Source organism: Epinephelus moara, chromosome 9 (genome assembly GCF_006386435.1).
Source record: "Epinephelus moara isolate mb chromosome 9, YSFRI_EMoa_1.0, whole genome shotgun sequence".
NCBI classification, from domain to species: Eukaryota; Metazoa; Chordata; class Actinopteri; order Perciformes; family Serranidae; genus Epinephelus; species Epinephelus moara.
In genome coordinates, this window is record NC_065514.1 from 18013273 (window position 1) to 18029810 (window position 16538).

Genomic DNA, 16538 nt, shown 5'->3' on the forward strand with positions numbered 1-16538 from the left:
TCTCCAGTTCATACAGCCTAGAGCAGGAAAAGGGCATAATCTAGAAACTGTAGCCAATCCCTCTGTTTTATCTACATGGCTGTGTTCTGCTGAACGCCTGAAACTGATTCATGTGGTTGTCTGACCTGTTTAGTTTGCATGACATGCGCGCACACACACACACACACACACAAGTTTGTATGCTATGCTTATGCAAACAGAAAGCTTATATGTACATAGGGTTGTATTCATTCTCACATGGTGTTACATGACATAAGGTTATGTAAACCAGATAGATTACTGCACGTGCAGACAGCTACATATATAGAAGCATATAGATAAACAGGATTTGGTTTGACTTCGTTAATCCATTGATCAGGTAATAAATGTATGATAGACAGTTATAGTAACACATAGGAATAACACTTAGAGCAGGGGTCTGTGGTGTTTTCCAAGCCAAGAACCCCTCAGCTGAAAGAGAGATGGAGCAGGTACCCTCTGCTACATATACTGTATAAAAGTGAGCTGCACTTCAGATAATTTACTTATATTTTCAGGTCTTGTCTCGTAGCTGCTAAGTTAGCATCATTTATTTATTTTTATTTTAAGATATTTTTTGGGGCATTTTTGGCCTTTAATGGATAGGACAGACAAGTGTGAAGGGGGGAGAGAGAGAGAGGGAGTGACATGCAGCAAAGGGCCACAGGCTGGAGTCGAACCCAGGCCGCTGCGGCAACAGCCTTGTACATGGGGCGCCTGCTCTACCACTAAGCCACCGACGCTCCCTTAGCATCATTTATAGCATGAATAGACATGTTAGCCGCACCCTCTTCACCTTGTTTTATGAAGTGGATGATGTGTCAGATCCATTGTTTCTCACACGAATGTCTGTACATAATAATACAGCTAACTGGCCAATATGTGGGGGAAAAAGGTGCTGCAAGTTGATTTAGGGTTAGATAGCTCATGTGATTTGAAATGAATTGACAGAAATTGAGATAATGTTAGATGTTACATTAAAGATAAAGAAGGATTGTACTGGTTGTCATTATTATTAAAGTTTATGAATGAAACAGTGACATGCTAGAGCAATCACCCCTTGTTTTCTTCCTATTTGTCTTTTTTTTTAATCAACATTGACTCATTTCATTGAAACTTTGCAGCTGTGCTCACAAATACCTTTCATGAAATCCAGGGACTGGAGCCATGCCTAATAAAAAGTTATTACACCCTCTTGTGGTGAATTGTTGTCAGTGCAACATCTGGTAGTACTTTTTTTTCCCCACCAATGACCATATCTGACTTAACACACAATGCGCTGTCCACACAAAGTTCAGTTTATTAACTACTAAAAAATGCATAACCACAATCTGACAATGAAAAAAACTGTAAAAACAATTTTTTCATTTAACATTTGTAAAGCTTGCTACACAGTTGCTCTTAACATCCTGTTTCATATCATCTGGATACAAATGTTTTGCTAAAGACACAGAAAGAAAAAAGGCTTGTGACAAAAAAAAGCCATTGCACTGATTGTCGTTTGCTTACATCAAGACATGTGACTCATCCATCAACCGAACCAATAAAGACTAGAAAAATAAATTAAGACATATGACGGGAAAGCAACACTTGTATTAACAGATAGAAAAAGAATACATGACATCAGACCACCATAAATGCTTAAAAAGACAGATGAATGTAATGTAAATTTAGTGTAACTTGATCATCATGATATGAATCCTCGAAGGACAACTTGTATTGCAACTCAATGCAGTCAAAACATGCGACGATCCCAGTGACGCTACAGAAAGGTTTTGAAAGGCTGTGTTTTAATATGGCTTTTACAGGCTTCTGCTTCATGCGTGGGGTCATTTTTTATTTGGATGAACACTACCCACCAGGTGAATCATAGAAGCCCTCTTAAATGTACACTGCCAACAAATGGAGTTCACTTTTTTTTTTTCTTCCAACTTTGCTAAATGTGAAATGTAAGAAATATTAAAACACAGCCATAGATGAGAAGATCTGATGAGTCAATGTTATTTCACTTAATCTATTAATGACTTGACATGTAAGAAAAACATTTAAAAGAAGCTTAAATTGTTCAAATGCAAACATTCATTGTGTTAGTTTCACTAACAAAACACTTCCTGAATAGTATCTGGTGGCCTGACACAGACTTATACAGTAGAGGCCATGAGGTACATCAGCTTTAAAATTGTAAGTGAAGCCAATGGAAATATCGATTATGTCAAGTCTAGGTTTGTGTTAAAGGGTAACTTTCGTATTTGTAGCCTGGACCCCATTTTCCCATACCTTTGTCTCAGTGGCTAATGAAGACAACAATTTTTGAAGTTGGTCCAGTATTAAGAGAGAGTGCTGCAACTGGCAGTGGCAAAACAGGCTGCAATATAATGTCAATGGGCAATTGTGTGCTGTTAATTTAGGTCCACTTAAAGTTCTTGTTTTTGCCACTGACAGGCTCAGATTGTTATTTTAAGTGTCTGACAACATTATGGAAAGGATCCCTACAGAGACAGATCTTTTTGTCAAAGAGTAAGATCCTTTTTGTTTAATAAGAAACAGCTATCGTCAAAACATCCAGACTCCATTCAAATAAACAGCAATTTTCTCATGGTTAAACACATATTATTTGAAGTAGACAGAAACAAAATAAAACTCACAAAACCTGCCGTGGTTTGTCTTTTCACTGTTCAAACAATCATCATGTCTGATATGGTTAATATAAACCCTTAATTCACCCAGTTAGATGTTAAAATATGTTGGCTCCATACATGCTAAAATTGCTGCTTTTTTAAATGGAGTCTGGTGGGTTTGGTGATGGTGATTTCAGGGCTGTTTCTGGTTAAACAAAAAGGATCTTACTCATTCACAAAAAGGGTGATCTCTGTAGGGATCCTTTCCATAATATTGTCAGGCACTTAAAATAATAATCTGAGCCTGTCAGTGGCTAACACAGGCATTTTTAGTGGACGTATGGTGCCCGTTTCGCCGCTACCGGCTGCAGCGCTCTCACTTAACACTGGACCAATTAACCAATTTAAGCTAACCTTTAAATACAACTGTATCTCACAACAGTCCCGATGGAAGATGAGCACATATAGAGAAATGGATAGACAGACAGATAAACCAACAAGGAAAACAATAGCAATAACACGATCAAACTTTTGTCCAGACTTGCCAGGAGTTATGAACAGTGCAGCTACTGGAGCCTCAGTCAGGAATGAACAGGTTAACAAATAAAAGTCCTTGTAAGGCTGCCTCTTCAGGTCCTTTTACAAGCTGTGTAATAAGCATTATAAACATACAGTTATCACAAGCATGCACACCATCACAAGCATACATTCAAACAAAAATGCTGTTGATCAGCCATAAAAACTGTATAAAGTCTCAAAATATTAAAAAAAAAAATGTCTGAATAAAGTTAAAAAATATCTAAAGTTTGGATCAATACAAGAATTAAAACTCTTTTTCTTTACAAACAGCCTCAATTAACACTGTCCCTTATAATGTTTCCCTCCCAAAAAAATCCTCTTGTGCCGCACACTCGCTGACATGCTTTGAAAAGTCCAGCTGAAATGACACTGATCATGTCAGTGGCCTGACACAGAGTGGACTCAAATAGAGTCTGGGAACACTTTCTCCTCTCAGCATCTGTCTCTTTGACCCCGTGGCCTTTTGACCTGCAGATTCTCCACAGCCACGTCTGCGCCGCACTAAAGTTCATCCCTGTAGGACCCTGACAGCATGTCTGGTGGCACGGCCCCTTTCAGGGTCTTGTGGGAACCCCTCCAATCGGTGCGAACGTTGTCATCGTCCCACAGAGTCGACGTCTCCGTGTCGCTCACCCACTGGGGATCACCGGCGTAGTGACAAGGCTGGACCAGGAGGGGGCGCGTACTGTAGGCTTGTAAGTTTCTGTTGGGGAAATGGGACTTGTAGTCCTCACTGAAGAAGAAAGAGAACAGTGATTTGATTAATTTGAGACTTTAACACATATTTTACTCTTGACAACATAATAAAAACTAAAGCACAGACAGAGGCTGATTTTCAAAGACAGTTCAGCTACTCTTAGCATGAAGGGCGACAGCAGGACCGATGTGTGGTGTGCGGTCGTTGTGCATTCTTAGCGGACTAGTCAAGCATATCGAATTAGAATCACAGAGGTGAGAGAGAGAATAGAGAAAGTGGCTTGGCTTTAAGCCAGTTTTCCACACATGATGGAGCACACAGACACTGCCAAGCCTTCTGGTCTGCAGGCCCTTCAGCCCAAGGTGCATTTCATCTCCTACAGTCAGCGCCCCATATGTGTCCCAGTTACTCTGCTAGATCATAACTGTGGGGTGATGATAAAAGTCATTTGGTGAGGGCCTAACGTCAGTGAGATGGGTTTGGAAATTGGGTCAGGGCTGCATAAAAATGCAGCCAATAAAAAAAGTATACCATATGAAACTGAAGTGTTTCGAAGATGACACAAATAATGCACATCATCATGTTTTCATAATAAACAACATACAACAGTCACCACAAATTACATCAACCACTTTGTGTGAGTTATGGGGGTCATGGGATAGAGGAGGAGTTAGTGTCATGGATGTATAAAGAGAGCTGGACACAGTGTTGGAGGCGGGGCACTGTTCATTCCTATGAAGGTTGCTCAGTGGCGCATGAAGCCAGAAAAGTTCAACTGCTGTGTACAAAATGACACTGCACTGCTGCTGCACTGTGAGGCCCATAGAGCAGGAGCACCAAAAGCTTCTGACGGCCGAGCCAGTAACATCCAGTTTAGCCAGGAATGGAGATAAAATGCGGAGCCAACATGACTAAATGGAGTCCACAGCCACTGCCTCTGTGATGTGATGAAATGATATAATCTTGCAGCTCTTCCAGATTTTAGAAATGTTATTGGACTGAAAGGATCAAATCCTGATAGTGAGACGAGTCATTTCGCAGGGGCTGTTATGCTCAAAAAAATGTATCTACAGATTGACAGACGTCTCTTTCGCCACATAGGCAAAGGGGAAAAAGTCTTTTTGGGCCACAGGGCATCTTGTTATGGATGTAAATGGATGTTTGACCACTATAAGAATAGGCCTCAAAGCCTGCTGCACTTCCTGGGGGCCTGGTTAGTGTGGGAACAGAAGGAGGAGCAGTGGACATTTTTAGACTGGTGGGAGGACCTAAATGTTGTTACTGTTTTAGAACAAACTTTGTTGGACCACCTGTGAAGGCAACATGAATAAAAGCAAGTAAACTTAAGTCCACTGCCATGCAAGCAGCTCTGTGAGGCTGTACTTGGGATGGCATGCTAACATTTCATGATGACAATGCTAATATGCTAATGTTTAGCAGGTATAATGTTTAGCTTAGTGTGTTAGCATGCTAGTTCATTTGCTCTAAACACGAAGTGCAGCCAAGGCCAAAGGAATTACCAGCAGTTATGGAGAGAGGTGGGACCAAGTCAGTGTTTCTCAAGTCTCAAGTCTTTGCACTCAAATCCCAAGTCCTTACATTTGAGTTTTGAGTCCTTAAGAAGTCATAGTGTGCTCTTCATCAAATGTACTAGTTATATTTTAATCAGTAATTGTAGATGCTTTTAAAATTGGTTTTTATTTGTTAAAACAATTGAGACTAAACTTAATCAGAAAAAATGTAGTGCTGACATTGAACTTTCATAGCATGGCGCTATTAGCCAGCACCACAAAATAATACATTTTGTATGTTTCTTTCCTGTCTTGTTGTATTTAACTCATCTCATATTGGACAAAATTCTATAACTTTCTTTTCCCTAATTGGCCTAAGGGAAGGTGTCAGGTATTTTGAAGTCCAAAAGGCTCCAAGTCCCAGTGAAATCACAAGTCTTTGGTGTTTAAGTCCAAGTTAAGTTGCAAGTCTTTTTTGATTTTGTTGAGTTAAAAGTCATTAAATTTGTGACTCCAGTCATTTGACTCAAGTGCATACCTCTGGTTATGGAATGGGATGATGGAAAATACTGGACAAATCTAGTATTTTGATGGGGCTGATTGGAAAGTCAAGGGGCCATCTTAGTTATTCACCCTGAGCCGAATATGAAAGACAGTACCAAAGTTTATGACGATCCATCCAGAAGTTGTCCAGACATTTCACCATAAAACAAAAATGCGAACCTCGTGGCAGTGCAAGAGGAAACATTAGGGAGTCAAAGACGTCACTGGGATTCATCCTCTGGGCACAACTACTGTCTGTACAAAATTTCATGGCAATCCGTCCTAATCCTCATCTCTTGCAGAGATATTTCAGTCTGGATCAAACTGGTGGGCCGAGTCAGACCTGCTGACTTTCCCATCCCTCCAGGCACGCCAACAGCGTAGCTAAAAACGTTAAAAGAAATGTTAATTTTACAAAAGCTCAGCACAAGTTTGCCACAAACATCTGAATCCCCTCCAGCTGTTCAAGTACATCTGGTAACCACACTGTGCCAAAAAAAAAGTTGCAATCCAGACTTTCCCAAACTTCAGGACAATCATTTCCAGAGAGAGATGCTGCTATGAAACCTGCACATCATAAAAAGATCTACTTTGAGATGTTGTGTTTCTAATTCAGCTCGACAAATGCTGCATGTTAAACTGACAAGAATAGAGATCATACCCTGAACTGACCCTTTTTTCAAAGAACCCACAGACTTCACTATAGCTCTTTAATCTATAACTACGCTAAATATATCTGTAGCATGTATACAAGTTTATACGGAAGAATGTTTTAGCAATTAAAGAGGTCCGTTTTAGATTTAAAGGTCTGGCAGCGAAGCGATGTTGGAGAGTGCTGAAAATAAAGTTTTATCGTAGAAATTGCTAAATGTGAAAATGATTGAAACAACCTTTATAAAAAATTTCATTAAGATCACATATTAAAATAAGAAAAGTAAGAGGTGTGCATCAATAAATGCAACAAATTTCAGCCGGTGGATTCATTGCTGTCGTCATACTTACTTGGGATGTTTGTCGTACATGATGGGGAGGAACTCGTCGACAGGAAGCATCTTGGACAGTGGCTCAGCGTTGAGCAGTTTTTGGGCTCCCTGCAGGGAGATGGCGTACGAGAGCGTCCAGTACGAGTAGTCGGCAAACACCAAGTTACGAATGTGCTCCAGCGGCTCCTCCTTTCCAGGATTCACCTGCTTCCTGCCGAGGTATCTGCAGCAACGTTAAGCCACGATGGGAGAAATCAGAGGGAGAAGAAGAAAAAGAAAAAGTTGAAGAAGTAATGAAGTAATGTCCAAAACATCTGAGTCCCGAACTCTGCTGCAGAGTTGCTGTTCTTTGCTGCCATGTGGTCGAAATCATTTTTGAAGTATCGCCGCTTTTTTGCAGCATTTGCTCTGCATGTGTGTCTAAGCTTTTTTAAAAAGTCATGGCAGCAACAAAACACACGAATAAAGAAGCTGGTACATTTCCCGTCTTTCTGCTGAAAGATATTTTTAAAATGCTTTCATCATGTGTCTGAAGCTCCGTCTAATCATTTCCACATGCTTTCAATTACAAACAGTTGTTTGTATGTCCTGTACAAACATAATCACAGAAACACTGACACACAACTACACAAGTTGTATGTATTGCATTCCTTTCCTCTGACTTCTGATCCCATTCCTGTTCTACACATGCACAACATACTTCTGAGGATACTGTACTGACTTAGTCTAACCTTACAAGAACCATGTGACTAAAATGTGCCCATCTTACATGATGTCCCAGTCCAGCTCCACTTGTTCAACGTCCTCCATCAGCTTCAGGACTCGTCGCTTGAAGTTGGCCTGGAAACGAACATCATCTTCAAACACGAGCGCCTTGTCCATCTGCATGTCCACCATCTGAGGAGAAGAAGGAAAAACATCTGTTTCAGAGGGCTGATTAAATACAGAGAAAAAACAATCAAGACTTTGTTGTTGAAAACTAAACTGATGGAGAAACAATAGATGGGACCGTTACAAAGAGAGGCGAGACTCAAAAAGGGTCTCTTCAAAATATAAACCGATAGTTTCTTGAGTACATGGTGTTCCTGGTACAGCTGCAGAGATTAGCTGATTAATCGATTAGTCAGTCTCAAGAAAATTAATCACCAGCTATTTTGATAATCAATTGATTGTTTTAGTCATTTTTAAAGGAAAACATTTCAAACATTTGCTGGTTCCAGCTTCTTAAAATTGAGACTTTGCTGCTTTTCTGTATTAATAATGAGAGTAAATGAAGAGTCTTTGGGTTTAAGATTGTTGGTTGGACAATAGAAGCAAATTGAAGATGTCACTTTGAGTTCTGGGAAATTGTGATGAGCATTTTCCACTTTTTTTTTTAACATTTTGTGGACTAAATGATTAATTGATTCAGTGAGTTGTAAAAATAACCAGCAGATTAGTCAATAATGAAAATAATTGTAGCCCTGATACCCAGTAGGCTTGTGTTTTGATAGCTTGTTCTATTTTGAGCCCATTTCCAAGTTAGTAGCACCCCAATTTTAAACTTTTAATATCAAATCTTTCTCTCCTCATCTTTTACTGTAGTAGCAAAGACAAAATTACAAAACATGCGAGCAGTGATGTAGCGAAAGGGAAAATATGTTACCTATATGGCAAAAATGGAGTTTACTTCTTTGAATTTCATTCTTAAAATTGATTTTTTAACAGATTTGATACTAGGTTTACAGAAAATGCCATCAGATGGGCTTCCTCTTCACTATATTGACTGTTTGTTCTCAGCAAACCACTCCCAGTCATACCAATAAAGCTTTTCACATGTAATGTGTGTGTCTTCTCACCTCCTTCCAGATGAAGAAGTGGCTGAGGAAGCAGCCCACCTCTCCTTTGGTTAGTGTGCGTCCAGAGAACGGGTCGTAGTAGCCTGGCAGCAGGTCGACACCCAGGATCTTAATGTCACTGCTGTTCAGGGCACTACACACACACACACACGCGGGTGTTATATTATTATATTCACAAATCTCCACAGACGATTTCAATGCACATTTTCCTTTAACACTACATTTTTTCATAGACACACTCCAAACACTTTCTGTCTAAGCCAGCTGAGCGATCTCCCTATATTCAGTCTCTCCCTGACTAGCGTACTCACTTTCCATCCACAGCATCCACCACCTTGACGTCAATCTCCAGCTCATTGAAAGAAAACAACATCCGGTCTCGACGGTCAACACGCCGTCGCAGATTGATCAGAAATATCTGAGGAGAGGAGGACACATGGTTATTCACCTCTGAATTCTTGGTTTTGTCATGATCATTTCAGATTTAAAATTTGAGAATGTGTTCTTGAAACATGGCTACTTCCCTACAAGAAGAAAAACAATGGGGTGTCTCTCACCTCATCGAAGCCCATGAGGTCTCTCTGTTTGGGGAACATATGGACAAATCGTGAGGGGTGCATTGGAGGACCATCAACTGTTTGGAAAAGAGGAAACAGGAGTTAGAAGAGAAGGACATCATTTAATATAACAAAGGCCCGGACATGGTTAATACAGTCAGACAATGATCTATAATTCTCAGCTTTATTAATATTAAAAGTGAATACAGTCTGTTCTTACTCAGGGACTCAAGGTGGACGTGGACAAAGTTGAGGCGATCATCTTCCAATGTGTGGTGAGGTTTGGCCGGGACATTCAGGTAGCCGTAGCGCTCCTTGTTACACAGGTACATTTGTACCTCTGGGTAGCAACACAGATGAATGAATCAGTAAATGAATAAATCAATCACGTCTTCATTGTGTAAAAGACATTGTTCTACAGTAAAGTGTGTTTTGTTCATATATTATTTTGATTTTTTAAGAGGATATGATTACAAAAACACAGCTCCAAACGAGTGCTAACCAACCTGCAGCCCGGCAGGAGAAGGCAAACACGATGATGTCATCATAGGGCCACGAGTAGTCTTCGTGAGGAGGGTAGAAGGCCAGTTTCTTCATGCCTTCCTTCCTTAAATCCAGCAGAATAGTGGAGTGGACCATGGGCACAGGGAAGCAGCCCGTTCTGTGACGGTGACGGGTGGGGAAATACTCTGCCGTTCGACGATAATATCCCTGAGAGAGATGGATTAGATATACAGGAAGAATGTCAGAACAAAATAAGTGCAAATACAGAAATAAATGTATATCCAAGTTTACGATTACCATCAAGCTCACACTCACCTGTGGAGTGATGCCGCACCAATAGTTGGAGTACGCTCCCTGAGAGTCTAACATGGGAGCGATGACTGACTTGTTCTCTGCTATCATCAGGTTGAGTGTGTCTGGGTTGGTGAGGATATTGTCAGTGTCAGCGTACTGAAACAGAGACACAGAGGAGACAAAGAGAAAAAACAGGAGAGTGACTGTAGCGTCGTGTCTCCGGAACAATCGTTGCCAAAACTTTGTCTTGGATGAATTAACGGCAGCAGAGAGGGGAGCAAATCTCATCAGATAAATCAAGGGACGGTGCTGATATGAGTCTTACACTGCTGTCACAAAAAAGATTATCTTATCACGTACCAGGATGTAATCGGCCCAGCGTTTCCTGGCGAAGTTGAGCGCCGCCTGCTTCAGCTTCATCACATACTCATATCTGCTGTTGGGCCAGTGCTTAGGACCCAACTCTCCTGCATAGGACCTGAGACAGAGAGAAATGATGACGACATTATAGTATGTTGTACTGATTTCCTATTTTCTCAAATCTCAAAATTTACATAACATTTTATATGGCTAAACACAGCTTAAAGGGACAGTTCACCCCAAAATATAACATACATATTCGTCCTCTTACATGTAGTGCTATTTATCAGTCTAGTTTGTTTTGGCTTGAGTTGCCGAGCGTTGGAGATATCAGCCGTAGAGATGTCTGCTGTCTCTTGAATATAATGGAACTAGATGGCACTCAGCTTGTGGTGCTCAAAGCACCAAAAAACTACACATGAAAAACTCAACAGCAATGTCTGTTAAGAAAAACCACGACCCAGTGACTCAAGATAATCCACAGACCTTGTTGTGAGCAGTATCATGTAAGGACTATTTTCTTGCGCAGAAGGAAACGTGCATCTACTCATAGACGGTAGCCTCATGACAGCGCAAGATGTAAACATTAATGGCATCCTCATCGATTGAGCTGTAATTTTAGCTGGCTCAGTGGTGCTACGTGAGCTAGCAGTAGATGCACACTTCCTTCTTTGTGGTGATACGGTTGGTGGGTGAAGTTTGCTAGAAAACTATTGGTAGAAACTTTTTTTTCTTCCAAACTACACCTGGCAACTGAATCATCATGAAGAAGGAAACGTGCATCTACTGCTTGCTCACCTAGCACCACTGAGCTAGCTAAAGTTACAGCTCAAATGTGGAGGACACCATTAATATTGAGCCGCTTGTCTATGAGTAGATGCATGCTTCCTTCTGCGCAAGAAAATAGTCCCTACATGAAACTGCTCGCAACAAGATCTGTGGATTATCTTGAGTAACCAGGTCATGATTTCTGGAAAGAGACATTGCTGTTAAGTTTTTCAAATGTAGCTTTTGCGGCTTAGAGCACCACAAGCTGAGTGCCATCTAGTTCCATTATATTCAGGAGAAGGCAGACACCTCTACAGCCAATATCTCCAACACTCTGCAACTCACACCAAAACAATCTAGACTGATAAACAGCACTACAGATAAAAAATATCTAGGCTATTTTTGATTTTGGGGTGAACTGTCCCTTTAAAATACAACTGACTGACAGTTTACAGAGTTCACTGACTGTAAACAGATACGCAGTCAGACTGTATAATTAGCATGCACAAATCACTTCCACTAATGGCCTCTTCAGCTCAGACACACATCCACACAGAGTTACACGTACGGACAAGCAGAGGCGTGCCGCATCATTCCTCATTATGGAGAGTTAAAATGAGAGCTATCTTTAGGCAACACAGTGGATCCCCTTTGACAGACTACAGGCTATAAAGGTGTGTTAATAAATTTTAGGACAAAAGGAAAATGAGTTGATTACCTCCAGTTGATAAATTTAATTTATAACCAACAAAATGACACTTCAAGGAATCTCTGATTGTGATCCTGGTTAAATAAAAAAATATGGATTAAATAAACTGGTTTACTCCTTTCCTTTGTGTGATAATGTAACACATAGACAGACAGATGTGAAGACATTGCACCTACAAAGGTGTCCCGGGTAAGACTTGCTGTGATCTACAGAGTCAGGACAGGATGTTCTCTCACACAGATCCCTGCTGTAAACAAATGCATTCATATATGTGAACTTACGTGGGCTGGTCCATTGGTCTCCACTCAACATAATGGTAGAACTTCTGCATGACAGTAAGCCACTCTTTCAGTATGGCCGTGGTGTTATCTGTATTGTGATCCGTGGCTGCCCTGAGGAGTGCGGAGAAAACAGGTTGTAAGACAAATCACTGACTGAGGAGATGATATGTTTCAAATGCTGGTTTAATGGAGGGAAAATGAATTCCAACAAATCTTTAAGACGTAAATCATTACTTGATTCATCTTTGCGGTTGAGCAGCAATTTTTCTTTGTCTTGTACATTTTTAAGCACATTCTTGTAGAGCTGGGCCATATGAAGAAAATCAAATATGACTGTATGTGTCACCAAATACCTTTATATCAATATTGCTACAATATTGCAGGGCTGACTATTGGTGCTTTCACACAATATATTTTTTGATAAATAATCATCAGTGATGTAGATATAATGACTAAGTGGGTAAAAGCAAATAACAGAGCAGCTAAAACAGTCTGGTAAGTTCATAAAACGACATCACTTTAATGTAATGCAGCCTTTACAGCCAGGAAAAGACAACACACTTGCGATCATGATACCCAAAATCGAAGACGATATCTGGTCTTGTATCACAATCACAATATCAGTATTGTCCTACTGCACATTTTCAGTTCAGTGGGGCAGCCTACAGTTGTGCTCTTATTGTATAACCACAATAATCACTGAAATACCTCTAAAATATGAGGAATATTTGGATCTGTTTTCCTTCATACCATTTCAACAATTTCCAAGAAAGCTTTCTTTAAACAAGAAGATGGTCACCACAGCATCTCCAAGTATAGCATGCCATTTTTCTCTGATTTTTGCATCAATGACATGAAATATTTTGATTTGTCAGGCATGTAATTTGCTGGATTATCTGAAATCAGACACTCTTGTCTGGTTATTTCATCCACTCACAGCTTCTCTGTTGGTTTTCTGAAACCGTTCTTTATCATCATATTGATTTTGTGATATAAAATGTCATATACTGTAACAAAGGATTTTCTTCCCATGTGTACTTTAATATCCTGCACACACCACCTACAGTATCATGACACAAAACACACACCACATACTGGTGTTACTACATCATTATTGGCCATAGATCATGTCATGTGATATTTCATACTGTTAGGTAACCCAGCAACAGCTCATCTGTTTTATAGATCCAGGTTCATCAAATCTAACTTTAAATATACAAGATGAATGGATGTTAAATGAGATCAGGGTCACTTACAGACACATAAAGTACACTTAAGTACCCCACAGAGGCATACTGTTAAAAACCCTGAGGACAGATCAGTTTTAGGGGTTTTAATCATTAGTGTTAGGCTTTAAATCACTACTAAGAAAGCAAATCAGTGCCAACAAACTCTACCAGAAAATAAAATGTCATGCAGCCCACAGTAGGAAATGAATGCGGCGGAGAGAAAGGCAGCAGGGCTGTGAAAGGCTGAGGGAGCAGGGGAGCAGGGGAGGGGTAGGACGCTGCTGCTGCTGCTGCTGCTGCTTTCACAAACTCATTTAAATGCCATTGACCTTTTGAACGGCTCGGATAAAAAGGAGAGCCGTGTACAAACAGCCTGGCAGTGTCCATGCAGGAAAAACCCACCACACAGAGATGCGATCTTTGGGGTAGTTGAGTCTCTCCAGAGCTCCGAGGTAGTACGGCAGGGAGTGCGCAGTGTTCCGGGCTAGGATAGCGATAACCACCGTAGGAGGCTGCATCTTCGACTCCTCTGGATACATTTCCTCCGAAAAGTAACATTCAGCCTGGAAAACAAAGGCCCCTAAAAGTAGAAAGTGGAGGAACATGGTGGAGGCTTGGGAGGGTTTGAGTCCAGGGTGCTCCAGCACCTAGCACCTAACGTTAGCCGGTGGACGCGTCAGCAGTCCAAGAAAAAAAAAAAAAAAAAAAAGAAAGTCAGACGGGTTTTCCCGAATTTCCTCCCCCTCTTACTTTATGTACAAGCTGGCTGGCTTTTTCCGAGAGCAAATCCAAAAGGAGTCAGATAGTTACATTACAACTTCCGCTTTGTGCCTGAGGTGGCACAGGAGAAGTCTGAGCGCATTATCCAAACGATGAAGGCGTGATTTGGCCAGATTTGGGTTCATCGTAAATCTCTGTTGACTAAACTACGACACAAGCAGTCAGACAAACCTCTAAACAAATAAATAAGTGTAGTTTTTGCACCCTAAAACACAAATACAACTGCAGCAATACATTCTCACTGTGTGTGCACACATCAATTCTAAACATTAAATCTGCACTATAGGTATAAGTTTACATGCTTACATATAATAGGCATGCACATTTAAGACCACTGTTATGGAATATAATCTGTATTAGATATATTAGATAAGGCTGCAGTCTATAAAAAGCATCAGTAAATGTTTCTGTTTATCCTGGCAGCAGTTTCACAGACTCACCAGCAGAGGGAGGATTTGATCCAAGAGAAGCTCCATTACACAGGATGAGTGACTACATGAGGCCTCTGATTTGCTTTTCTGGCTCATGCTGGGATGTAACTACTGCACATATAAGTACATTTCTGAGGTTACATGTGAGTATTTTCATGCTATTGTTACAGTTATTTGGCAACAATAATTATTAGTATCTTTGCAACGTGTAAAACAAATGATAAATTTGCTAAATGTGATGTTGCAGATTAAAATAGGCCACACAAGAAGCATTCAAATTGTATTGTAATGTGTTTTACATTGCAGTTTTTACTGGGTGAGTCAGGCTAGTTTTAACTGTAACTCACACTAGTTACCTTTTATTCCTTTCCTGTATAAATACATGACATGAAATGAAATGAAACTAGTTGCAACACTGTGATATCACAACACATTAAAGGGAGCATTCTGCATAATGTCATTTGATGCTTTAAGTACATTTTCCTGTAACTATTTTTACACTGTAGTGTTTCACTTTAGTGTTTCTTCCACCACTATGTTAATCACAATTACTGTATATGGCCTGCTGTGTCAGAAGCCATAGTGAGATCTCAAAGAAATGACAAAGAGGTTTTGTATTTGTTTGTTTGCATCTGATGCTATGAGGAGCTCTTGATTACCCCACACACTCTAAGAGGCATACAGGGGTGTCGTAGTGGAGGTGAAAGTGGGACTGATTACCCACGGCCCAAATAAGAGGGAGTACTTTAAAAGCATGGCATGAAAAGTTTGGTTTTGTTTGCATTTCTAAGTAATAAGTGCCATAACTAAATTAAAATTGGCAGAAAAAAAACAATATAAAGACAGAATGTATTATTAAAAAAAAAAATTTGAAAGCTGTCTGAAGCTCCTCTCACCCGTTCAAGTTGCAAAATGGTTGAGTCTGCCCCTGCACTACGGTGCATCTCTAAATGCGGCTAGACTAGAGTGAGGGACTGAAACGGGGTTCCAGGAAAGAAGAGAAAGAAAGGAAAGGGACAGAAAGCAAACTGACTCTGTAAAAAAAAATTCAAAAGGTGTGTGAGAGGGAAATGGATCAAGAGGATGAAAGGATGGGGGCCCACAGTGACTGCTCATGCATAGGGCCCAGAATTTGGTGCTGCACCCCTGGGACACACACACTTGTGATGTCATTTTAACTTTCTCCAAAAAGATGATAATGAGATAAGGTGTACGTACTTTAGGAAAACACTATGGGATGTAAAACTGTGTTGGTGAAGGTGGAGTTGGGTGGTTGCGTGTTTGAAGCACACAGAGTCTGGTGGGATGCATGCCACATGGACAGGAGGGTTCATGGCTGAAACAGTCTCCACTGGAGGCTTGAGACTGTGGTGTCCAACCTCATATTCATTGGAATTCTTCACATTTCACTGAGGGAAGTCCAAACAGAGGTGGGAGGCCGACTGATCACTGAATAAGAGGAGCTGTGGCAGTTCTTAACACCAACATTGGAGAGTTTCTGGTATTTAGCCAAGCGGACCGTCAAAATTTCAAATACATCTCGTAATCTATCATTAAAAAGAGTTTCAGAAGTTGTACACAGAAGACACCAGAGGTTTCAAACAGGTCACAAATAAGGCCAACAGTTGCAAAGCAAAGGAAACTGATGGGAATGAGACCGTGGCGATGGCTTCCATTACTCGCTTAAATAAATAGCCACCGGTGTTTGTCAGTCCAAGAGTCAACACATGCTCTTATTTAATAGTCTCCTACTGATGAGGTCGTAGCTGGTATGTGCTTGCATCTCCTGCAGTGTTCAGAGCAGGTTTTGCTGCAGTGGACCACCTTGAACCTCCCCA

The 16538-nt window shown here is 40.6% G+C and overlaps 1 protein-coding gene across 1 annotated transcript; it reads right to left on the reverse strand.

Moving 5' to 3' along the window:
* Window positions 1-1296: 1296 nt before the first annotated feature.
* Window positions 1297-14686, reverse strand: cercam (cerebral endothelial cell adhesion molecule). Its single transcript, XM_050052858.1, has 12 exons — window positions 13892-14686; window positions 12261-12371; window positions 10503-10620; window positions 10164-10298; window positions 9851-10055; window positions 9565-9684; window positions 9345-9421; window positions 9099-9205; window positions 8788-8920; window positions 7719-7846; window positions 6969-7172; window positions 1297-3948 (listed from the first exon to the last, which is right to left on the reverse strand). The coding sequence occupies exons 1-12, from the start codon at window positions 14092-14094 to the stop codon at window positions 3717-3719; spliced, it is 1773 nt and encodes a 590-aa protein (XP_049908815.1). The 5' UTR covers window positions 14095-14686; the 3' UTR covers window positions 1297-3716.
* Window positions 14687-16538: the final 1852 nt, after the last annotated feature.

Coding starts and splice junctions, on each gene's coding strand:
- cercam (XM_050052858.1), bottom strand. CDS start 14,094: ATGTTCCTCCACTTTCTACTTTTAGGGGCCTTTGTTTTCCAGGCTGAA. Junction 9,422..9,564: donor CGTCCACCTTGAGTCCCTGA/GTAAGAACAGAC, acceptor TTTTCCAAACAG/TTGATGGTCCTCCAATGCAC. Junction 3,949..6,968: donor ATGTACGACAAACATCCCAA/GTAAGTATGACG, acceptor TTTCTTCTTCAG/TGAGGACTACAAGTCCCATT.